At 37.7% G+C, this 26,353-nt stretch overlaps 1 protein-coding gene across 7 annotated transcripts in view; it reads right to left on the reverse strand.

Moving 5' to 3' along the window:
- LOC138739226 (protocadherin Fat 3-like) overlaps positions 1 to 26,353 on the reverse strand; it is a 781,242-nt gene that overhangs the window by 88,087 nt on the left and 666,802 nt on the right. For all 7 annotated transcript variants that reach the window (XM_069890851.1, XM_069890850.1, XM_069890849.1 and 4 more), the window contains exons 19-21: positions 22,436 to 22,633; positions 8,877 to 9,675; positions 5,507 to 5,641 (exon numbers count right to left, since the gene is read on the reverse strand). In XM_069890851.1, the coding sequence (XP_069746952.1) occupies positions 5,507 to 5,641; positions 8,877 to 9,675; positions 22,436 to 22,633 (1,132 nt within the window). The remainder of the gene's footprint in view (positions 1 to 5,506; positions 5,642 to 8,876; positions 9,676 to 22,435; positions 22,634 to 26,353) is intronic.

Genomic DNA, 26,353 nt, shown 5'->3' on the forward strand with positions numbered 1-26,353 from the left:
AGATGTGGGGGGGCTGGTAGTCATGGTGGGGAGCTGGCTGATGGAGGACCTCAGTTTTCTTCAGGCTGACTTCCAGGCCAAACATTTTGGCAGTTTCCGCAAAGCAGGACGTCAAGCGCTGAAGAGCTGGCTCTGAATGGGCAACTAAAGCGGCATCATCTGCAAAGAGTAGTTCACGGACAAGTTTCTCTTGTGTCTTGGTGTGAGCTTGCAGGCGCCTCAGATTGAAGAGACTGCCATCCGTGCGGTACCGGATGTAAACAGCGTCTTCATTGTTGGGGTCTTTCATGGCTTGGTTCAGCATCATGCTGAAGAAGATTGAAAAGAGGGTTGGTGCGAGAACACAGCCTTGCTTCACGCCATTGTTAATGGAGAAGGGTTCAGAGAGCTCATTGCTGTATCTGACCCGACCTTGTTGGTTTTCGTGCAGTTGGATAATCATGTTGAGGAACTTTGGGGGACATCCGATGCGCTCTAGTATTTGCCAAAGCCCTTTCCTGCTCACGGTGTCGAAGGCTTTGGTGAGGTCAACAAAGGTGATGTAGAGTCCTTTGTTTTGTTCTCTGCACTTTTCTTGGAGCTGTCTGAGGGCAAAGACCATGTCAGTAGTTCCTCTGTTTGCGCGAAAGCCGCACTGTGATTCTGGGAGAATATTCTCGGCGACACTAGGTATTATTCTATTTAGTAGAATCTTCGCTAGGATTCCATATGAATTAAATATGGTAGATATCTAGCCACTCTATTTGCCAAAATTTTAGCAATAATTTTGTCATCAGCATTTAATAAAGATATTAATATATTAACATATATTAATAAAGATATGTTCATTTTTAACAAATCTCTATCTTTCTTAGGTATCATAGTTATGATTGCATTTGAAAAAGTTTCTGGTTGAGAATGAGTTTTTGCTGCTTGTTTCAACACCAACATAAAAGGAGTTATTAATACATCTTTAGATTTGTTATAAAACTCATATAGAAAACCATCCTACTCTGGTGACTTACCACTTTGCAAAGAACAAAGAACCTCACTAATTTCTCTTGGCATAAATGGAGCAGCTAAATCTTTTGGATCTTGACAATTCAAGGTAGATAAACCAATTTGAGACAAAAAATATCCATTTTAACCTCATCACTATTAAACTAGGATATATATATTTATATATATAAATTAAAATTAAAATCCTTAAATTAATCATTTAGTTATTGAGGTTTATAAGTAATCTTAGAATTGTTTATAATAGCATTAATTGCTTTAGAGGTTTGTTCTGCCTTCAATTGCCAAGCTAAAACTTTATATGCTCTTTCTCCTAATTCATAATACTTTTGTTTAGTTCTCTCAATAAATTTTTTCAGTTCTGTAAGTCTGGATCGTATTATAATAAAATTTCTTCTTTATTAAACTTTTCCTTTTTTTGTCAGAAGCCTTTCTCTGCAAATCTTTTTTTTCCAAACTCTCAATCACTTTTTTCAAATAATTAAATTCTTTAGTGTAATCCTTCCTAATTTTTTTCCTGAATAACTTATTATCAAAGCTCTTAAATAAGTTTTCAAAGTATTCCATAAAATAAATTTATTATCCACAGAATTAAAATTAATTTCTTGAATTTGTTTTCTTATAAAAGTGCAAAAATCTACCCTCTTCAACAATATAGGAATAATTCTCCAACTATAAAATGATTTTTCCTTTTCAGAAATTAAACATGTCATTAAATGTGGTGGATGATCAGATAAAATCCTAGGTTTATACTCTGCATGCATAACTGTTCCTTGTAACTGTGCAGACATTAAAAACATATCTATCGTTGAATAAGAATCATGCCTCTAAGAATAAAAGGAATAATTCTTTTCCTTTGGCTTTAACCTTCACCAAATATGTATCAAATTCAAATCTTTTATCAAAATCACAATCCTGGTAACTGACTTCTGTGACTTATCCAAAATTGATCAAGACAACAATTAAAATTTCCTCCAATTAAAACCTTTCCATGTTTCTCAGTAAGATGCATACAAGAATAATGAATAAATCTTTCATCATCAACATTAGGTGCACATATACTCATAAGTGTCCACATCTCTGACTAGATTTGACAATGTACCAAAACAAACCTCCCAGCAGGATCTGTAACCATGATTGAATCTTATCAGGTAAATTCTTATTAATCGAAATAACAATCCCTCTTGCTTTAGAATTAAATGATGACTTACCCAAACTATTTCTTAATTTTTGATGCTCTTTCTCAGTTAAATGTGTCTCTTGTAAAAATACGTTATCAACTTTGTTTGAATAAGACAAAACTTTTTTCTCTTGATTTTATTATTAAGTCCATTTATCTTAAAACTTACAAAATTTAATACATTACTAATCAGCATTTCTTAAATCCAAAAATTAAAGAACTCTCGCCACCCACCCCATTGGACCCCTGCTCCATAAAAAAAAACCTTCCATTGCATTTGATAACTCCAAGTAGAAAAGAATAGAAGAAAAGAAACCAGAAAAGAAAACTGAAAAAAAGTACTGATAAAAATAACCAGTACTACTTCCCTCTATTGTGCGGAAAGTGACCTTCGCCACAAAATGGTTATGGAAGGAATAGAGAAAAAGTCCACCTCCCCTAGACAGAAAATAAATTGCTTTAATTAAACAGTTCATTTATAAGTATAAAGAGCTTCTTCAAGGTCTTTGTTCACTTGCTCATCATTGATCTCAACCAATTCTTGCTGCTTCGACATCTAATCTGCAACTTGTTTCTTCTCAGGTCGATCTGCCAAAACTTGCTGAGTGACTTGACTCTGCACAAAGAGACTTTGAAACAAGCTATTTAATTGCCCTGACAACTCAGCAAGTTCATTAAAGAATTGGCTTTTACATTTGATGAAGTCAAAAGGGATTTATTAAAAATATCAATAACTGTATTGTGATATGGCATAATTCCCTGACTCTGCAATTAAAATACAGAATCTAAAATTCCACAAAGCAAAATCAGCAACAATATACTTTTGAAGATAAAAATCACTTTTAACTTGGATCATAATAAAGGGTAGTTTTACTACTTTCTCTATTGCTGATCTTCTGTCACAGGTACCCAGTCCTTTTTAAAATAGTCACCCCTTTCCAACTACATACTCTTCAATATAACTCACCAACAAAATTATTTCTTCTTCACCTTCTCTAGTCTCTCTAGCCTTAGACCCAAACAAGTATAACCACATATATGTGACAGCTGCCATCACCAACTTAATCACGCTGAATGGTTAAAATATGGCACTGAATATCAGAAGAATCAGGGTTTGTTACATGTTCAATTAAATTCAGTAGCAACTATGATATGAAGAACCATTGTTATAGTTATTTTTGAATATAAGATAGAATTTTAAAGACATTAATTAAACAACTCTACAATTAATTATATCATTTGTAATTCAGGAAATGTGGAATAACTGCTAAAATTAAATAGATGCTTAGACACTCTAAAATACTTCAATGTTACAGAATACACAGTTTATATGTCGCCAGTACAGGCAACTATCTTGACTGAATGTTGTAACAACCTGTTCTCGTTACCTAGTTCCCTGCATGTTTTCATCCTTAGGTACAGTAATATTTTCTGTAAACTATTTGCAATTATTGGGAGCAATTAGTTGTGATGTATTAATGAGAAATTTGTCACTGTTCACACTTCAGAGTTTACATTTATAGCATGAGAAAAAGATCTTCCCTAACACGGGGCATTGTAATTTAACAGCTGTTGCCTGCTACTATTCTTGTCATTTGTCCTTGCTTTAATTACACAAATAGAGTGCAACAGGATGGAAATAACTCCTTCAAACCAACTTGTCAATGCCAACCAAATTAGTCTCATTTGCCTGGGTTCAGCCCACGTCCCTCTAAGCCAGTGATTTCAAACTGTCCCCTAAACTCACATTCCACCTTAAGCAATCCCTATGCCATAAGTGCTCTGTCATTAATAAGGGATTGCTTAAGGTGGTATGTGAGTGGGAAGGGAAGGTTTGTAAACCACTGTTTTAATCATACTGAGTTGACTCATTATGTGCACAGTTTCATAACTCCAAAGGAAATTGTCCAATGACAATTTTTCTCAAGCAAAATATTTCATTAACAATTGGGTCTAGAGCAGTGATTCTTAACCTTCTTTTCCCATTCACATACCACCTTAAACAATCCCTTACTAATCACAGAGTACTTGTGACATGGGTTATTTTCAGTCCTTCTCTATATTATTGTCACCTTTCCTCTCAAAACATGAACAAAACAAAACAAAAATTCATTCCTTCCTTTCAATTAAACTCAAGAAATTGCATAATGTTTTCAAAGTATATTGGCATGCCTTTGAGATATAGACTGTTCTTGAAATATAGATTGAATCATACTTCCACCTTTAAAATGGTGACATTCTGGAACAGAGACAGATGGATTTAAAGTCATGGAAAATTCCCAATGTGAACAATAATGTACTGTCCCAGTTTCATTGCAAAATTAATATGTGCATTAGATGGGCTGATCAGGATTATGGTATGTTTAGTGGAGAAAAATTTGCCAATTTTAGTTGACAGATGTACATGTAATTAAACTGTTCCTATCCATGTAAATGTCTAAATGCATTTTGAACATTACAATTGTCCCATGTCCTACCACTTTCTCAAGCAACTTGTTCCAGGTTCCCACTATCCTCTGTATGAAGAAGGCGCCCCTTATTTTTATATCTTTCCCTCTTATCTTAAATTTATGCGTCATATTTTTAGATTCCCTTACTCTGGGAAAAACGGCTTTGACCATTTCCTTAACCATGCCCCTCATAATTTTATAAACATTATAAGGTTACCCCTTAATCTCCTATGTTCCAGGTAGAAAACTCCTAGCCTATCTAGGTAACACAAACTCCCAGCCTCTATAGATAACACAAGCCTACCAGAACCAGCAACATTCTCATGAATCTTTTCTGCTTCCTTTCAATCATAACAATATCCTTCCTAGAGCAAGATGACCAAAAGTGTGAAAGTGCAAATATTCCAAGTGCAGTCTCACCAATGTTTTATAGTCATAACACATGATGTTCCTGTTTCTGTATTAAATGCAGATATAGGAACATCAATTAGATGATGATTAGTCTTTGGAATAAAGTTCAATCAATTAAAATAAAACTTAATTGCTAAAATTTGATCGGGATATTCAAGGCACTGCCCTAACATCTTTCTTGCAATTCAAGCTAATTTAAAACATTCGTGTGAGTAATATTTATTCTCAGTAAACTCATTGTCAAACAGCCTCTAATGGTAGCAAACTTCCATCAATTTCAGTAAACTTCCACCAATCTCTCTAATTGGCTTTATGTCATCTTTTCAAGTGTATCGATTCTGCACAAAATAATAAGTTATTGTTAGAAACCAATGCTTACTTGAGGTTATATATTTTATAAAATTTACTGAACATAAAGATACAAGTCAAGATGGTATCAGGTACAACTTTTACTCTCTGGTTTCCTTACCTGAACACTCTCCCAGATTCCCTGGTGGACAATGACAGACAAAGGGTCCACGACCCTCACCACCTCCAATACAATTCATGTCACTTGGGCAAGGATTGTCTTGGCAAGCATCAGAAATCACAGGGCAGAGTTCACCTGTTGCAAAGAAGGAAATAAACTTAGAGAAACAGTCATAGACAATCCCTCCTTGATGCTACATTTACATATATATTCTTATACATTGCCATAGTTCTATCCACTTTTGAAGTAGATATTCATTCCTTTTGCTTCTTTATAAATGATAAAATTGAAGTATATTTTAAATTTCCGAGATGAGTTTCAGATTCTCTAATAAGGCATTGAAATGAAAGCCACCAATTTTTTTCACATTAAGAATGATACGATGCTGATTAATTCACAGCAGGAGCCAATGGACTGCAATAGACTCAGATTAATGTCTTGTAATTCTAACCATATTCTTTTTGAGCTGAAATTTATCCAATGAAGTCTGTTAAGATGAGACATTTTTGCAAGTTATAATTATCTAATAATTTATACATCAAGAATGCATAAAATCAAATTTATATGAAACTGAGTTGCTCACAATAAAGGCTGCAGGTTTAATTCAACATCTTTGTGAGCTTGATGAGTGTCATCAGGGAGTTAAATTGGAAAATGTACGTCTGGATTAATAATCAGGAGATGAGAAGTCAAGAACTCTGTTCCTCACTGAATCATATGTATTTAATAGAGTGGAACACATAATCTGTGTCTTGGTGTGAGCTTGCAGGCGCCTCAGATTGAAGAGACTGCCATCCGTGCGGTACCGGATGTAAACAGCGTCTTCATTGTTGGGGTCTTTCATGGCTTGGTTCAGCATCATGCTGAAGAAGATTGAAAAGAGGGTTGGTGCCAGAACACAGCCTTGCTTCACGCCATTGTCCGTGAACTACTCTTTGCAGACGATGCCGCTTTAGTTGCCCATTCAGAGCCAGCTCTTCAGCGCTTGACGTCCTGCTTTGCGGAAACTGCCAAAATGTTTGGCCTGGAAGTCAGCCTGAAGAAAACTGAGGTCCTCCATCAGCCAGCTCCCCACCATGATTACCAGCCCCCCCACATCTCCATCGGGCACACAAAACTCAAAACGGTCAACCAGTTTACCTATCTCGGCTGCACCATTTCATCAGATGCAAGGATCGACAATGAGATAGACAACAGACTCGCCAAGGCAAATAGCGCCTTTGGAAGACTACACAAAAGAGTCTGGAAAAACAACCAACTGAAAAACCTCACAAAGATAAGCGTATACAGAGCCGTTGTCATACCCACACTCCTGTTCGGCTCCGAATCATGGGTCCTCTACCGGCACCACCTACGGCTCCTAGAACGCTTCCACCAGCGTTGTCTCCGCTCCATCCTCAACATCCATTGGAGCGCTTACATCCCTAACATCGAAGTACTCGAGATGGCAGAGGTCGACAGCATCGAGTCCACGCTGCTGAAGATCCAGCTGCGCTGGATGGGTCACGTCTCCAGAATGGAGGACCATCGCCTTCCCAAGATCGTGTTATATGGCGAGCTCTCCACTGGCCACCGTGACAAAGGTGCACCAAAGAAAAGGTACAAGGACTGCCTAAAGAAATCTCTTGGTGCCTGCCACATTGACCACCGCCAGTGGGCTGATATCGCCTCAAACCGTGCATCTTGGCGCCTCACAGTTTGGCGGGCAGCAACCTCCTTTGAAGAAGACCGCAGAGCCTACCTCACTGACAAAAGGCAAAGGAGGAAAAACCCAACACCCAACCCCAACCCACCAATTTTCCCCTGCAACCGCTGCAATCGTGTCTGCCTGTCCCGCATCGGACTGGTCAGCCACAAACGAGCCTGCAGCTGACGTGGACTTTTTACCCCCTCCATAAATCTTCGTCCGCGAAGCCAAGCCAAAGAAAGAAGACACATAATCTCCTGCATATATGTCCAGAAAGTATTACTCATGATGATAGTAAAGCAGCTTCCAAACCTCTGCTAAGGCTAGGACATTAAGAGGACTTGTTCATCCCAATAACACAGTAACGGTTTGTACATAGAACTGCTTTTTACTTTGAACATTCATAAATGGAAAAACATACTTATGACAAGTGTTTATCATATCTTCAAAACAGGGTAGTGAAAGAAGCAAAGAAATATATGCATAATAAAGCTAATTACATGCACATCTGCTACATTTGCAAATTAAAATTGGCAAATTTTCTCCACTAAATGTACCATAATCCTGATCAGCCTATCTAATGCATATATTAATTTTGAAATGAAACTGGAGCAGTACATTATTGTTCACATTGGGAACTTTCCATCTTTAAATCCATCTGTCTCTGTTCCAGAATATCACCATTTTAAAGGTGGAGGTATGATTCAATCTATATTCCAAGAACAAAGGCATGCCAATATACTTTGAACACATTTTGCAATTTCTTGAGTTTAATTGAAAGGAAGGAATGGAATTTTTTGTTTTGTTTTGTAGACGTTTTGAGAGGAAAGGTGACAATAATACAGAGAAGGATTGAAAAGAACTGAATACAAAGAAACATTTTGTACTTGGACAGAACCCAATCAATCAACAATTCTTCCTGCAGGCAGCACTTGAATGTGTTTCCCCATGCAGCAAGTCATAAGATTTAGCTCCTCACAAATTCTGTTCATCTCAAAAATTATATCAAATTCATCTACTGCATCATTGGGAATGTGCACCATTCCTGAAATGTTTTAGTGTAACTTACTGCAGCGGAAGCTTTAACTGTCTCTCAATCAGTGGTTCAGCATCACTGACTTGATTGTTTGTCAAATACTTGTGAAGAAGTTACATTTGTTCATGATCTGGCTCTTCTCTTCATTTTATTGTTGTATGAGACCAGCAATTTTGCATGGATTCAGAAGAGGAGGCTATTTGATACTTTGGTTCCATACCAGCTCCCGATCCAATTCCCTGACTCAATTCCTCATGTCGGATTTTCTCTTGCATGCCCATTGATTCTCCTGTCACTCACTTGCACTAGGAATAATTTACAATGGACTATTCATAAAATATCCATCAAACTTACGGATGTGAGTGGAAGCCCCAGCAACTGGTGAGACCCAGGTGATCACAGAGACAGCATGCAAAACTCACAGAGAGAACCTGAGATTAACATAGAAAACTCTGAAGTAGCTGTCCCATCTTATTCATCACTGTAATGCCCATTTTAAAATCTAAAACTGCACAACATTTAAATGACATCTGCACATTTAAAACAAGAGTAAAAGTATCACATTTCTTTTTAAATTTACCTATGTGACGATTTTTGAAATACTGTTCGGGGTGGGGGGAGGGGGTTCCCTTGTTTTTATTACTCACCACTGCAAGCGCATGTTACGCTTCTGTAATAACGAAGGCACACAAAGCTGATCCGTGCGGTACTGTAGGTCGTAGTTGACTGTGGCTCGGCAGATATAATTGGCTCACAGTTGCGCTCCTGGCATCCTTCACCAGCACATTTCTTGTCCACGATAGTGGAAACTTGAAGGCCGTTCTCAAGATCCCTCTTTGCATTGTTCAGCTTTTGAATTAAATAAGCAGTTTTATAGAATCCATTTTTGTACATCTGCACTGCCAACAAAACCTCAAGCTGTTGTGTGTCTGCCACTGGCTGGATACTAATAATATGAACAGTGTCTTGCTTCTCAGCAGCAAATATGTTCCGAAGGCTCCGCCTAAATCCATGGAGATAAAGTCCGATAAAATCTTCAGGAGAGATGTTTTCAAATTGAATAGTTATTGCATTGTTTAGCATTTCCTGAGTCACCTGCTCAACATGAACCACTACTTCAACATGGACAGTAAAGCGCCCATCACTGACAGACACATTTAATATATACTTGCCACTATCTAGTGCTCCTAGTGCAATAATCTTCCCATCTTGGCTATTTATATTCAATAGACTTCTTTGATCTGACCTGAAGTTGTAGCTAAGAACATCATACATATCCTGATCGGTAGCATGGATTTTTCCGATCACACCTCCTGAGAATTCATCCTCCATTGTAGAGATAAAAATCTCGAGTGGAATTGCAGTTGGCTTGTGCCTACTTTCTTCAATCACACGAACAAGAATATATGTGAGGGATGTCAGCGGTGGTTTACCAGAGTCTTGAGCCTGTTGCAAAGTGAATAAAAACATAAGCAATCTATATATGTTTGGTCTGAAAGAGAGCTTCAACTATACAAGAAACATATAGAGTTTCAGGAAGGAGTATTGCCTAGTCCTTTATATCAACCTAGTTTTAATCTTATCTCAAGATTTCAGCTTTTCTTGTTGCTAAAGTGACAAGCCCAGAGGACCCCAAAAACCATCAGCAATAGAAATTCACCAAGATAAATGGTTACTTAAACCAAAGTTACTTTTAATTTTCTTTAAACATAAAAACAGGATCAAACTTTAACTTAATACTATTAACCCCCTTCTAATTCTAGGCACATGTGTATGAAATGTGTGCATAAGTTCAGAAAAGTTATTTGATTCACAGTCCAATCTCACTTCTCACTCCTCCAAGTTCACTGGTATCAGGCACTTCTTATATTGTGCACAGAATTTAACATTTATGAATCTTCATCAGACTTTGAAAGGTAAATGGTTATCACTCAGGAAGGTTCTTGTTTGTTTTCAGAGAGAGATTTGTTGCTCATCAGACACACACAAACTGATTCCTTCCGATCAGCCACTTTAGTGTCTTGCTGAAGAAACTTGCCCCATCAGGGCTTTCCAGATGATAACCTTTTACTTTCATGTCACCAAAGAGTTCCTTTTCTGCTTCCCTTATCTCAGGCGAAACATTTTACAGGCAGCCATCACCTCTTGTATGGACTTTGAACAGACTGAACTCAGAACTCACCACCTGTCTTCAAAATGGGGTTTCAAACAAGCTTTCAAAAGCCACTGAGACAACCAGCAGTCTCTCTCTCTCTCTGTCACACTTAGAGAAAAACCTGTTTGACTCTCTCTTTCTGCTTGCAAAAACCACATGACTTTCCTAAAACAGCACACTCCACCAAAACAGCTTGCTGACTCCCAAAATCAATTCATGAGAGATCTTATTGGTTTCCTGAGATGGGCTCTTCCATTTGCACCTCATTGTAAAAATCTTCAGCACAGGAGTCTACTGTCTTTGCAGATTTGACGCAGATACAAACACTTCAAAACAGATCTATTGCATTTTGAAAGGAAATCTGTTTTGAAGTGTTTGTATCTGTTTGTGATCTACACTACTCCCACAATCTATCTTCTAAAAACCTCATATAAAATATAACATAATCTGCCACACTACAGATATTGATTTCTTTCAAATGTTGATTGAGAGCTACTTGAGAAACTAGGACCAGTGAATACGATAGATGCATGCAGAACAGGGAGATGTTAGTGTTACCTCTTGTGCAACACAATGCTCTGCTCAATTGGCCTGTGATGATCCAGCTAACACCATCTATGAATCACCTGTTGGAACCAGAAAATTTGCAGCAGGAAAAGCACCTGTACCTTCAAATGTAATGGATTTGGTGACTGAAATTGGGTTGGCTTAATGCAGTTGGACACAGTGATTTTTATCTGGAGGAAGTCATGTCTTGTAGTCTGAAAGTGTTGTGCTGGGACTTATAGTAACCCCTATTATCATGCAACACATGAAAGAGGAGGAGGAGAAGAAGGCTGAAAGACTGAAGCAAGGAAAACAAAAGAACCACTAGCTGGGAAGGCATCATTCATGTGAGGAGGTCTTATACCCACTTGTTAAATATACAATATCTGCATAAACTAAGGTCCTCCAAGGAGATGGTGATGTGATTATTGCAGTGGTTAGCACAATGCTATTACAGTGCCATTGACCTGGGTTCAAATACGGAGCTGTGTGTTTGCACGTTCTCCCCGTGTCTGAGTGGGTTTCTTCTGAGTGTTCTGGTTTCCTCCCATCCTTCAAAAAAGTACGGGATTTGTAGCTCAATTGGTATATTTGGATGGAATGAGCTTGTGGGCCAAAAGGGCCTCTTACCATGCTTTATCTAAATTAAATAAAAATCTATCATAAGCTCCAGAGAATCAATTTACCATAACCAATATTTTTGTTTGTCTCTGGCTCCTTCCAGAATGGAGTGGGACTTATTAACATTTTCTTCCAATTCGGAATGTATCACTACCTCAATTTCATGCCAGAGATGGTCAATTTAATGACATGAGGATTGTCCCATGGTAACAGGCTATAGTGAAGGAGTGTTGCAGATAGGGTGGGACCTATCCTGATCATAGTTTGCATCCATATCACATCAAGGGCTTCACAAAAAATAAACTGGACCTGTGACAGAACTGCACAAAGTTTTATTGTCACAATGTCCAACCTGTAAACAACAGTTGCTGGCTCAAATTCTGAACAAATTACCAAAAGGCTTTGTGAGAATACCACAAGCATTGCAGAGGATCAAAAGAGAGGGCCCACACCTTTTCTTCAAGGTAAATATTAATTAATTGTAATAATAAGGCATGTCCCAAGAATGAAGAAGTAAAGGATTCAAAATTTCTCAATGCATCACGGCTTCCTAATCTGATCATGTCATTGTCTGCTTGGCCACAGTTTGATAAAACAATCCCCAACTAAATAACCATTCCAAATTACTCTTCCATGAACAATGAAATACTGCTTGCCTTTTGTGCTCTCTGCCTGTTCTGTTGCATTGGCAGCTGTACAGGTGATTCTGCTCAGAGGCTTCAGAATCACCTTGAGCAGAATCCTAAGCAGTTTGGGATCACATTGGCATGTCTTCATACTACACTGTATCATGGTGAGAGGTATTAGTTTGCATCTGCTGTTTAAAAGGACAAGCAATAGCAGTGGGATTACAATAGCAAAGGATAGCCTCATTGAGACAGAAGTTCCATTACCCTTTGGAATGTACCTTAACAATCCCAGTAATTGTTTTGGTTGACAAGTTTAATGAAGTCCTACACATTACAGTAATTAAAGACTGGAATCCACAGCCAATTTGGCATGTCCCAGCTTCAAGGGATTAGAGTTATGACAGAGCTTTTACAGCAGGAAATTACTTACTTATTTATAACACAGCAAGTGGGCACATGACCATTCAAGACCATCCCAGCTGTCAGCAGTTCATCCCACCAAACCTATTCCATTCTCCTTATTTTTCGTGAGACCTGCAACACATTCACTTCTACCTGTCCATGTGCACATCTTCATTCTTTTTGTCACTTACTGACATGATGCATAAACCTCTCAGCAGTACTTTGGTGCACAAGAGAAAAATCCACAGGCAGAATGTTCAAACTCTAAACAGACTGCATCCATTGTCAGGCAGCAGCACTAACTGAGGCCTAACTATGCCACTCTATGGCACGCTGTATGGTTTCTGCCTGTGCTCCAGAGGAAACTGAGACATTGTTGATCGATATGGGATGATGATTGGGTATGCATATGTTAAAATTGAAAAGGCCATCACTTGTTTGCAAGCTCTGCCCAAAATCCTGTTGCAAGGGTTGGAGTTTGACTTTCTGGTGAATTTCAACAGCCTGTCAAAGCTCTATTATCTTACTTTTAGTTCTCATCAGTCCTGTCAGTAGCATGCTCCATTACAGTTTTCATCTGAATCCTCGACCCTCATTGAAGGTGAGGACTAGGCTACCTTTAGGTCCTGGGAGACAGCAGGCCACTCCTGCCCAGGAACTCACCACACAGAGATCCCACCTGCAAGTTAACCTCTAATCATTGTGTGAGCATTACCAGACTGAAGCCCTTACTTTCTTACTTTTGATGATTCAAAGTCCAGGAGGAAGTTCTTGAAGCACCATAACAGAAAAAGGAACAAGTAAAATGATATGGAGTGAAGGATCAGTTTAGACATGCATGCATCTATCACGGAAAGCTTGCAATACAGAAAAGCTTTGGGATATGGAGGTAGGATGTGTAAGGAAGAATAAAACTTAATAATGACATAATCTTTTAAAGGTTTATACATCACCAATAGTTAACTGGCCCTTTGACAAAGCCTCATTATGGAGCATTTTCTCCCCCAGATTATTCAATTGATGTTCTTTGACGCTGTCAAGACTGTGCACCATCTTTTCTAGCAAGAGTGAAAGCAGTATGTAAACCAGCGTCTTGCAAGGAGGTTGGGTGATATTCTGGCCATAGCTAACTAGCTCGAAGATATGTAAAAACTGAGGTAGGAGTGAGGTTCAGATTAGTGATAAGTATGTAAAGGTTTGGTGGGACATGTGAATCTCACGCAGGAGTTATGAATAGAAATATTTTTATATGTGTCATGTGGGTGTACATGGTTCACTGATTTTGAACACAAATACAAGATCATTAAATAATTTTGGTATGCAAGATGCTTCAATCCTGACATCGACCTTCACTGCAATCTCTTTTCACAGGTTCTCAAGAATGGCTTCCCATCCTCTGGGCACAGAGGACCTCTCTAATTTTATCCTCATCCACCATGATATCTGCAGGTACAACTGAAAACTAAGGAACACTCTCCTCTATCCAAGGTCAAGCTAGTCACATCCATGTAATGAGCAACTTGTCTCCTTTAAGAGGTGGAGGCATACCTGTAGTTTCAATTAGTGTCAGCGAGCTCTCTGGTGCTGGTACCCTATGGATGTATGTTTGGACGATAAATAAAGCCGTGAATGTCCGGTATCAAATACTGGGAGTCAAATACACTCCACTTTGCGATCACTGCACGAAAATTTTAGTACAAGGCAATTTGTCCAAAAGATCTTTGAAATATTCACTTCCTTTCCAGTTATAAATCATTCTCATAAAAATTAGGATTATTCATGATATCACCAAAAAATCCAACTAGACTAGATTAGACTATAGGGACAGAAAATGGCATTTAGCCTTTTGGAATTAGTCCACCCAAAAGTAACTAATTGACTCCTTTTTGAAAAAGTGTGAACAGTTTTGTTTTGCTGAGCATAACTGAGCCTCAATAGCAAATAAGTTACTTGCAACAAGTGCATCAATAAACACATGTGTTGGGGGGTGTGGCAAGATGGCATAGAGGGTAGATGTGCGGTCCTAATCCTCCCCAGCCAGTTTTTTTTAAAACACCTCTTTTTAAACTTTATAAATGTTTTATTTTTGCTTCTAAGCACATTATTTGTCTATAATGGTGGCTAATATTAAAAAACCTAAGACTCAATTACAGAAAAAACTACTTTTTAAAAGTGCTGAAGAACTGAGGCCTACCTGCCCAATTGGAACCACGGAGCTGCTGTTTGGAACTTCCAAGCCACAGAGAACTCCAGCTAAGCTAAGTATTACGCCAGTGCCGGTTTTGCCTCCGCAAGATGGCGCCGGCTTCTTGATGAAATCGACCGACGTCGACCTGCGCGTTCACGATGTCAAGCACGCGGGTGACTCGACTGAACAAAGAGCCCTTGGACCCACGCTGCCGTTGGGGGAGTCGGGGTCACGCAGGAAGGCACTGGAGACTGCCCCCGCGCAGCCCCTGGCCCTGCCGGGCATGCATGGTACTTCCAGGGTCTGCGATTTATTAGAGCGTGTGTGGTCTGCGGGGGAGGGGCCCGAGTGGCGGCGCCCTGATGTGGTCGGGGTGCCGTCGTCGGGTATCCAGACCCGCAGCTGCACGGGAAAAGCCTTGACAACGCTGGAACAAGAAGAGGACTTACCTTTCATGGCCAGTTCACAGGAACAATTGGAGGAGGAGCTTGTAGAAGGTGGGTCTCAAGATGTGGCACTGGAATCTGGACTGAACACTATTTTTACTGTGCTGGAAGGGATTGCTTACCATATGGATACTATGTCTCATCAAATGACTCAAATGCAATCTATAATGTTTAATGTCTCTAAATATATATCTACACTTAAGAGAGATGTTAATAAATGCCTTACTTCAGTAGATGTAGTACAAGAAAATTTTAAAAAGCTTGAGACAGCTTTCTCTGAATGTAAAGAGCAGGTTGTATGTAATAAAGATAAAATAGAGAAAGTGTATGATTTGTTCGTGGATTGGGGAATTCAGAAGAGAGATTTATTGAAAAAAATTGATTCATTGGAAAATCAAAGTCGGAGAAATAATATAAAAATTGTGGGTCTTCCGGAAGATATTGAGGGTGCAAATCCTATAAAAATTTTTAACAACTGGATCCCTGAGATGTTAGGTAAAGAGTTCTTTCTGGGTGGTTTGGTACTGGAAAGGGCACATAGAGCGTTGAGGAGGAAACCGTTACTGAGTCAACCATCACGAGCAGTGTTAATTCGGTGCTTGAATTATCAGGATAGAGAAATGATTTTATGGTTGGCGGTACAGAAGGCGAGACAAAGTCAAACCCAATGATGAGTCAGAATAATAGAGATTTTTTTCTATGCTGATTTGAGTCAAGAAATTATAAGACGTCGACGTGAGTTTAATTCGGCCAAGGATGTGCTGTGGTGTTAAGGATATAAATTCGCTTTTCGATACCATGCAGTGTTGAAGATTTTTATGGCAATTATCAGTCTCAATTTTTTGAGAATGATCACGATGCATTGGTTTTTGCTAATTCGTTACTGGATCTACATGGTCAGGGAAGAATTTCACCATTGTCACCTAAAAGGGTCAATAGACATGGAAATGGACAGAATGGAAAGAACGGGAAGAATGAGAAAGATGGGAAGAAGGAGGCTTTGACACACAGTCCTAGTGATGTTGAAGATTCGAATCAATCTTTGGGACTGGAGTTCCAGGGCTGAAAAAATTAATGATGTTGAATGTCATTATTATATATATTGTATTTCTGGCTGGGGGTGGTGGATGGCACCGATATCTTCGATAGTCATCTGCCACTAGTGGGGTGTTCCACATCCAGTTTTTTAGGGAATTATTAACTTTTTTATAACATTAGGGGAGGGAGAGTAGATTTTATTTATTAACAGGAGATCATTTTTTTTAATTCTATGATGTCTAGTTTGAAATTTGCAACTTTTAATGTTCAGGGATTAAATAATCCAATTAAGCGAAAGCAAGTTTTAGCTTATATTAAGAAAATGAAAATTGATATTGCTTTTTAACAAGAAACACATTTGACTGAAAAAGAACACTTGAACTTGAAAAGAGATTAGATTGGTCATGTTTTTTTTCTTCATTTAATTCTAAGGCAAAAGGTGTAGCAATTTTAGTTCATAAGAATTTATCTTTTGAGTTACAGACTGTAGAGGGGAATGCTGGGAGGGTTTTAAAAGTGGATTGTAAAATTTTTAATGAACTTTGGACTTTACTTGATATCTATGCACCTAATGTAGATGATGAATGTTTTATTTCAGATGCTTTTTTGTTATTAAGTCAAGCTAATGAAAATATTTTAGTTGGGTGGGGGAGATTTTAACTGCGTTTTGGATCCATTAATGGATAAAGCCCCAAAATGTATTAGAAAATCAAAGATGGAGATACAAATAGAGGCTTTAATGAAATACTTAAATTTGGTAGATATTTGGAGAAGGATTAATCCTATAGAAAAAGATTTTTATTTTTATTTTTCTAGGCATGATTCCTTTTCTAGAATAGGTTTTTTAAAATATTGCCACATTTACAGGGAAAGATATTGCAGGGAGATTATAAAAGTAGAGTAATATCTGATTATTCTTTATTATGTTTTTCTTATGAAAGTTCGGAGGTGTTACGTCCATCTTATAGATAGAGGTTTAATACAATGTTGTTGAAAAAACCTGAGTTTGTTGCTTTTGTTAAGAAACAGATTGATTTTTTCTTAACGGAAAATGTTAACTCTGTTTAAAATAGATTTGTAGTATGGGATGCATTAAAGGCTTATTTAAGAGGAAAAATAATTAGTTATGCTTCTGAAGTTAAGAAAGGGTATATGGCTAAAAGTATTAAATTAAAAAAGTAGATTGATGAATTGAAGAAGGAATTTCAGAAGGGAGTAACAGAAGATCAGAAGATAGCTTTGACTAGATTGAAATTGCGATATAATACGTTACAGACTTATCAATTTGAATGTTTACTTAAAAGAACCAAACAACGATGTTATGAGTGGGGTGAGAAGGCCCATAAAGTACTTGCGTGGCAGTTAAAGAAGGAGCAGACCTCAAGGATTATTAATGCAGTTATAAAGGATTCAACAGTTACCTTTCAACCTCAGGAAATCAATGAGCAGTTTTGTTCATTTTATTAAAAAATATATATAATCTGAGGGGAAACAGGATAATGGATCTATTGATTCTTTTTTTAAATCTACATTAAAGTTATCAGCATTAAATGAAGAGGATATTATAGATTTGGAAGCTCCGTTCACAGATTTAGAAATGATGGAAATGCCTAATGGTAAGTCACTAGGAGATGATGGGTTTTCGGTGGAAATTTATAAAGTTTTTTTATGAAGATTTATCTTCGGTGTTTGGAGAGGTATTAACAAGTGACTAAACATTATGAGTTACCAGAATCTTGTTCTAGTGTTTTAATTACTGTAATTCCAAAGAAAGATAGAGTTCCATTAAAAGTGTCTTCGTATAGATCTATTTCTTTATTGAATGTGGACTATAAAATAATAGCTAAATTGTTAGCAAATCGGCTTGCTAAATATTTACCTAAATTGATACATGTAGATCAAACAGATTTTATTAAAAATTGATATGCTTCGGATAATATTCTTCGACTAATTAGTCTGATCAATGCATACCGATGGCAGCCCAAGCATCCAATGGTGGTTGCACTTGATGCGGAAAAAGCTTTTGATAGAGTTGAATGGAATTTTTTATTTAAGATCTTGGAAAAAGTTTACATTTGGCCCTTTTTTATTGGCTGGGTTAAAGCTTTATTTCCAAACCCGACTGCTAGGGTGATGACAAATGGACAGATTTAATCGTTATTTAAATTAACATGTTTACTCAACAAGGTTGTCCATTGTCACCAGCCCTATTTGCATTGGTTATTGAAACGAGAGCTCAATTAGTATGGCAAAATGAGCAGATACAAGGGATGAAAGTTTTGGATGAAGAGTATAAGATTAATTTATTTGCAGATGATGTTTTGATATACTTAACAAATCCGGAACAATCTTTGCCGCATTTACGGAAATGTTTATTACAGTATGGATCACTATCTGGGTATAAAGTTAATTGGGTTAAAAGTGAAATTGTACCGGTAGGTGAAGGAGATTATTCAGTTTATTAAAATGTTATTAATTTGAAATGGACAGATAAAATTAAATATTTAGGAATAATTGTGAATACTGAGTATCAATCTTAATATAATTGAATTATGTTCCATTGTTGAAAAAGATAAAAGCAGACTTAATTAAGTGGAAAGAACTTCCGTTAACTTTAATTAGCTGTCTTAATTGTATTAAAATGAATATTTTTCCACGTATTCAATATTTGTTTCAATCAATACCATGTTTTCTTACAAGGAACTTTTTCCAGGATTTAAATAGAGCAACTAGGGAATTTTTATGGAAAGGTAAATTACAAAGGGTAGCATTAAATAAGCTTACTTGGAAGTACGCATTAGGTGGATTGCAATTACCTCATTTTCAGAGTTGTTATGAGGCAGCCCAACTTAAATTTATTAGTGGTTTGATGGAATTGGATCAACCTCCAAGTTGGGCTAAAGTTGAGATGGCATGTATTTCTGAAACTGCAGTACATCAATTTATATTTCAGTGGAATATAGATTTATTACGTGAGTACAATGTGCCGATATTAAAACATCTGTAGATGTTATGGACAAAAAAGAATAAGATTATAGGATCAAAAGGTAAATTATCTATTTTAACGCCATTATATAATAATCAGCTTGTTCCTTTTTCATCGTTTAACAGTTAAAGAATTGGGATTTTAAGGGTATAAAAATATTGCAGGATTGTTTTGTAGAAGGTCAATTGCTTTCTTTTACTCAACTGAAAGAATGTTTTGATATTGCTGAAAATTCTTTATTTGTTTATTATCAACTTTGATTGTTGGTAAAAAAAATGTATGGTAGAGAGATGGTTTTACCTGTATTGTCGGAGTTTGAGTCTTTGATTTCTTCTATGCCTAAAAAGGGTTATATTTCTGTTATGTATCAAATATTACAAGATAATATGGATAAGTTGGAATGGGAAAAATAAAAGTTTAAATGGGAAAATGATTTAACTTTTGTTTTTCCTGAAGATTATTGGATGGATATGTGTCATGATCGTGTTACTAAATTGACAAATTCATGATACGGAATGGTTAGTTATAATTTTTTGCATCAGTTACATTTAACTCCTGAGAAATTGAAAAAATATGGCTTTAGCAATTCAGATTCCTGTTTTAGATGTGTTGGAACTTTTTTTTACATGCTGTTTGGTACAACCATTTTGGGAAGAAATTAAGTCAATTTTGGAAAAATTGTATAAGATTAAGTTACCATTAGATCCATCTGTTTTTTTTACTGGGTTATGTGATTCCTTTAAGGGGATTGGGGTTGGATAAATTTCAAATTGTATTTGTATATTTAGCATTGTCCATAGCTCAAAAATGTATAGCAAGTACATGGAAGGATAAGACAGTGATTAGTATAATGAGATGGCATAATGAAATAAAAGCTTGTATTGTTATGGATAAAATTACCTATGTTTTGCATGATAATTATTCTTTTTTTGTTAATAAGTGGTCATTATATTTGGAATATATGCATTTAAAGGCACTTTGATTTATTTTTTTTAGTTTTTTTTTCATATATATTTCTTTGGCTCTCCTGAAGGGGTGGGAGGTGGGTGGGGTTTCATCCTTTTTTTTTCTTTTCCTTTTTATATATATAAAAATTTTGTCATGAAGTGTATTTTGTATGTTTACCAATAATTTTTAATAAATAAATTTTGAAAAATAAATAAATACATGTGTTGAAATACCAATTTCTTCCATTTAATGAATTTTGACCAACTAGATTCTGACAATCTTGCTTTTGTTGACATTACTTACTTCTGTTACAGACCATGAAAGTTTCCAGATGACTTCATCTCATGAAAATTATGTCTGCAGAAGTTGTAATCCAACTTGGAATGAGGTCTTTTGAAAACCATAGTTAAAATAAATATTTTGCATATGACTATAACTCAGGCATTAACTAGCTCGATTCAGTTCTGGCTGGTCTGACTATTGCCTCTAAAATATTATCTATTCAAAAAAATTAAAAATGTGAATCAGAGAAACATAAATCATTAGGCAGAAAATAATCTTTGCTTAAAATGATGTTTTAATGCCACTGTTTTCTGTTCTATTTTATAATTGTAAGTAGTTGGATATGTTTGTTGTCAAGAAGAAATCAGATATAGTTGAAACATGAACATAAAAATATAAGAAATGGGAGCAGGAGTTGGGCATTTGGCTCCATCTGCCCAGTTAATACGATCATGGCTGATCTGATTGAGGACTCAGTTCCACCTACTTTCTTTATTTGTTTTCAAATATATTTCATGAGGTAGTCTTTACTGTTTCCTTGGGCAGCAATTCCACTACATCACTACTCTCTGGGAGAAGTAATTCCTCCTTACCTCTGTCCTAAATCTACTCTCCCAAATTTCAAGGCTTTAATCTTACCCATCCATGGAAACAACTTTCCAGTCTCCATCTCATCCATCCCTTCCATAATTTGATTATGTTTCTACAAGATCCTCTGCCACTGTTCTGAATTCCAGTGAGTAGGGTTCCAGGTAACCTCAAGGTTAACCCACTCACTCATTCAATCTGGTGAACCCCCTCAGCACCATTTCCAAAGCCAGTATATCCTTTCTCATGTAAGGAGAACAGAATTGTATACAGTACTCTGAGAGTGGCCTCTCCAGTATCCTGTAAAGTTGCAGCAGAACCCTTCCCACTTAAATTCAATCCCTCTAGCAATGAACACCATCATTCCATTTGCCTTCTTTAAATTTAAAACAATTAAATTTAGACATACAGCATGTTAACTGGCCATTTTGGCTCATGAGCCTGTGATGTCCAATTAACCTACAATGCCTGTACATTTTGAAAGGTGGGAGGAAACCAGAACGTACAAACTCCTTACAGACAGCATGGGATTCGAACACTGGTCCTGATCGCTGGTGCTGTAATGTTGCGCTATCTGCTATCCCAACCATGCTACCCTGATTACCTGTTGCACCGGCAACCAACTTAATACAAATCATGCACCAGCCCTCCCTAGTCCCTCTGCACTACAGCATGCTGCAATTATTCTCCATTTAAATAATAACCTGACCTCTTTTATTTCCTCCAAAGTGAATGAACTCCCATTTACTAGCATTGTTCTCCATCTGCCAGACCCTTGCCATCTCTCTTAACTTATCAATATCTCTCTGCACCCTCTGCACAATTTGCTTTTCCACTCAATTTAGTGTCTTCAAGAAACATAGGTACTTTCTCCCCATCCAAATTGTTAATGAATAGGGTGAACAGTTGCGGGCCGAGCACCGACCCCTTCAGCACTCACTCATCATTTTGTTAGCACAAAAGAATCACTAAGTGAATTAATGCTGTACTTTCAAAAGAAATGTTTTCAAAAAATATTTTTAAATGAAATCATTTATGTGCATCAGTTCGGTAATACTTAATGGAAAATAAGTAGCACTTTAATATTAAGCTTTAGAAAATAACTGCAAAGTAGACTAAGTATGAATCTCAGGTTAAAAAAATATACTGGAATTTGGATTAATCTTCTTTGACAGCTAAGATAATAGAATTCTACTTAATGGACTTAGTGGAGAATGTGCCATATACCACAAGATATAACCAGAGAAAGCACACAACATGCCCTTGACCCGATTCTCTCATTTCTTATCACTGCCCATGATAATGTTCTTGCCCTACAGATTTCTAACCAAAATTGATCCCGGAATAGAAAAGCTTTAGTGCTGGACAATATCTTACCTTCACCTGCAGATGGTATTCTGTTGTACCCTTTTGAGAAAATACAATTGCAGATCTCAGAACTCCTTCCTGATCTAAAACAAATTCCTTGCCATGATTCCCAGCCAGAATAGTAAACGTGAACGGTGGTCCATTGTGGGAAGAATCCTTGTCGGTCACTGAAAGTTTCAGGATGCTGGTCCCCACAGGTTTATTCTCCTAAAAGCACACAGAGAGGGAAGACACTTCAATGTAATCGCAATATGTAAGAATAATGACAGCTTTCATTTTAATGCCTTAAGAACATTGAAAGTTTTAGAACCCCACATCAATTTTTAAAAGTTGCATTTTTAAAATTTATTTACAACACGGTAGAAGGAAATTCTGGCTATTTAAACCCATGTCACCCAATTACACCTAAATTAAACTATAACCCTGTACGTTTTGGAGCACTGGCAAAAACCCATATAGACACATGAAGTAATACAGACTCCTCACAGACAGCACTGGATCTAAACCTGGATCACTGCCGCTGTAATAGTGGCGCACTAACCACTACACTAACCGTGATGCCCACCCAGTTTTCTAGTCTTCTGAAAGAAAGAATAATTTTACAATAATTTGTTCACCAGTTTGCAAGGGGAGTGATATAGTGATTCACCTAATATGAGCCAACAAAATGGGGAATAGTAAGGTAAAATTAATTGCTGCTGTGTGTTTCTTTATACAACACAAGGTGTTTTTATTTGCATACATCTTTTAATCTGATAGCAAAATAGTACTAGCATTATAAACAATATGGTTGTAAATTCAGCTGCAGAGTGGATTTCCTCACCTCCAGATCACAATCAGTGAAGATTGGTAAGAAAATCACCTCCACTCTCTCCATCAGTATCAGAGGACCACAGGGCTCTGTTCTTCGCCCCCTTGCTCTACTCACTTTACTGTGTAGCTTGGTACGACAGTAACACCATCTACAAATTTGCCGATGATACCACGTAGTGGATTTTATAAAGGAAGGAGATGAGTCAACATACAGCATGGAGATTAAAAATTTGACTGAACGGTGCACCAACAATGTTGCACTCAATGTCACCAAAACTAAGGAGCTGATTGTTGACTTCAGGAAAGGAAAGCCAGAGGTATGTAATCGAGTGATCATTGGGGGATCAGAGGTGGAGCGGGTGAGCAAATTTAGGTTCTTAGTAGTCACATTCTCGGAGGATCTTTCCTGGACCCAACACACCAATAGGATCGTGAAGAAAGCACGCCAGTGCCTCCACTTCCTCAGGAGTTTGCGGAGGTTTGATACGACACCAGAAACGCTGGCAAATTTCTACAGAGGTGTGGTGGAAAGTGTGTTGACTGGCTGCATCACGGTTTGGTATGGGAGCATCATTACCTCTGAGCATAAAGCTCATTTAAGGACACTTACTTGTGCACTTTATTTTCTTCTCTCTGTATTGCCCAGTCAATTTGTTTACATTCTTTATCTGTTTACAGTTCTTTATTTGTTTACATGTTTACATTGGGTGCAATTTATATTTTGCACTACCAATTAGTGGTAATTCTGCCATGCCTTCAGGAAAAAAGAATCTCATAGTTGTATGTGATGTCATGTATGTACTCACAATAAATCTGAAATCTAAACCAGCCATTCTCAACAGGGTTTGAGGGTCACGGTAGATTTAAGAGGGGCCATGGACCAAAATAATAAAATGTTTTTTATGTAGTTAGGAGAGCAGAACCTGTTGTGTATGCACTTACACTATTAGGACTCGGAGACGTGCTTTTCTCATTCTTTTATACCATCAGACTAATGTGACTACTGACATACAGAGATATATATATGGAGGGGTGACATCATGATGCAGGTGTCACGATAGACAGCAGGGCAGGCTTATACACAAAACTCTTCTGCCCCGCCCCCCCCACCACCATGTGCAATAAATGTAGAATGGGCCCCCTCTAACTACCATTGGGCCCATGACTATGAGTGCAAATGAGAGTACAATTACTGAGTGATTATAAAATGGAAAGGAACTTGATAATAACATAGTTCTTAAACTGCTTGGGTGGTCTTCATTCTCTCTTGCGCCACCTCAGCGTGGCATGCTGGACTAGTATTTGCTCGAGGCTATTCTGGGTGGGACCCATAGATAGTTGGGTTGACAGTGAATGCTGGCCTTCGCTGGCCTCTGGGGGTCTACGTGCTGGGCTGCTTGTCGCAGATACTGGGCTACCCATCTCTACCCCTCTTTCACTTGGCCCAAGGGGTTGGATTGACATAGCAGGCCACGGCAGGTCTAGTTCTACCTTGTCCAGGTCATGAGGTAGTTTGTGGACTAGTGGGAGACAGATTGTGGAAATGACACATTAACCAATTGCGACCATTGTCTGACACCAGAGTATGAGCAGGGGCTCAACTTTTCTAGGAACACCACAATCACCCGTGGGTCTTTGTATTGTTTGTAATCTTGTAGCAGTACTCTCTTGCACACCTCCAGTGCTCTAGGTAAAGTTTGTGGCTATGTGGATGTTTCTAAATGGAGGCCCAGATATGTCTTATCCACAGATTGTGACCGAATATAATTTATGCTGGGGTGTGTTTTTGTGGAAGAATATCGTGTGTTTCTGTACCCCAATAAAAAATCTGCAATTCTGAGAGTCCAGCAGGTGTTTAGGAGTTTCTTGGTTTTCATCGCCTTTTTGAATGTTTGTACAAAGCGTTCTCTCTCTCCATTAGTACTTGGGTGATAGGGTGCCGATAAAATATGTCTGATATTGTTGTCGCCCATAAATTTCTTAAAAGATTCTGATGTAAACTGGGGTCCATTGTCCATGACAAATTTGTGAGGTAATCCATATGTGGCAAACATGGCCTGTAGACGTTCAATTGTAGAATCGGTTTTGGCGTTTTTCATATGTGAAATTACTGGCTATTTGGAATGTGCATTCATTTCTATAAGGAAAGTCTCTCCCATGAATGGCCCCGTGAAGTCTACGAGAATGCAATGCCAGGGTCTGGAAGGCCGTTTCCATGGGCTGGCCTTGGCCTGCGGCATTTTTATCTGCATTGACTGACATACTTTGGATTCTCTCAGTGTTGTTTCAATATCTCTATATTTGATGGTCATCAAACATGCATCCGAGCCAGCGCTTTCACTCATACCATTCCTAGATGGTTGTGGTGCAGCTCTAATACGGTGTTTTGCCGTTTGGCCGGGATAATTGTACGGGTACCCCAAAGTAAACATCCTTCTTCAACTGATAATTCATAGCGGCATGTGAAGTAAGTTTTCAGGTCTTCTGGTATGACCTCAGATTCTGGTCATCCGTTAAGGGTGAAGTATAAGACTTTGCTTAATGTTGCCTCCTTTTGGGTTTCTTTGCTGATCATCTGGGCTGTAATGGGCAGTTGTCGTAGTTGTGTAGTTGATTTTGGTTGACAGCTGCTGCTCCTGCTGTCCATTTAGAAATTTCTTTTTTTTTTGTTCAGTTTGGGTAGTGTTGAGTGTTCCTGGTTTATATTTTACCTTGTAGTTGTATGCGGCTAGTAGCATGGCCCATCTTTGAATTCTGGCTGCAGCTAATATTGGTATCCCTTTGTGGGGGCCCAGAATCAAACTTAGAAGTTTGTTGTCAGTGATTAAAGTAAAAGTTCTTTTGTAGAGATATTGGTGGAATCCTTTTACACCAAAAATTATTGCTAATCCTTCCTTTCCCAGTTGTGCGTAATTGTGTTTACTTGCAGTTAATGTCCGTGAAGCATATGCAACTGGTTGCTCATCCTGCTCTGTGATTTGGGACAATACTGCTCCCAGTCCTACTGTTGAAGCATCAATGGCTAGAGTCACTTCCTTGTTTGGGTCGTAGTGGATTAGAACCTCATTTGTTGATGTTAATATTTCCTTTAGTCAATCAAGTGTTTTTTAGTCT

The sequence above is a fragment of the Narcine bancroftii genome, chromosome 7 (assembly GCF_036971445.1).
Source record: "Narcine bancroftii isolate sNarBan1 chromosome 7, sNarBan1.hap1, whole genome shotgun sequence".
NCBI classification, from domain to species: domain Eukaryota; kingdom Metazoa; phylum Chordata; class Chondrichthyes; order Torpediniformes; family Narcinidae; genus Narcine; species Narcine bancroftii.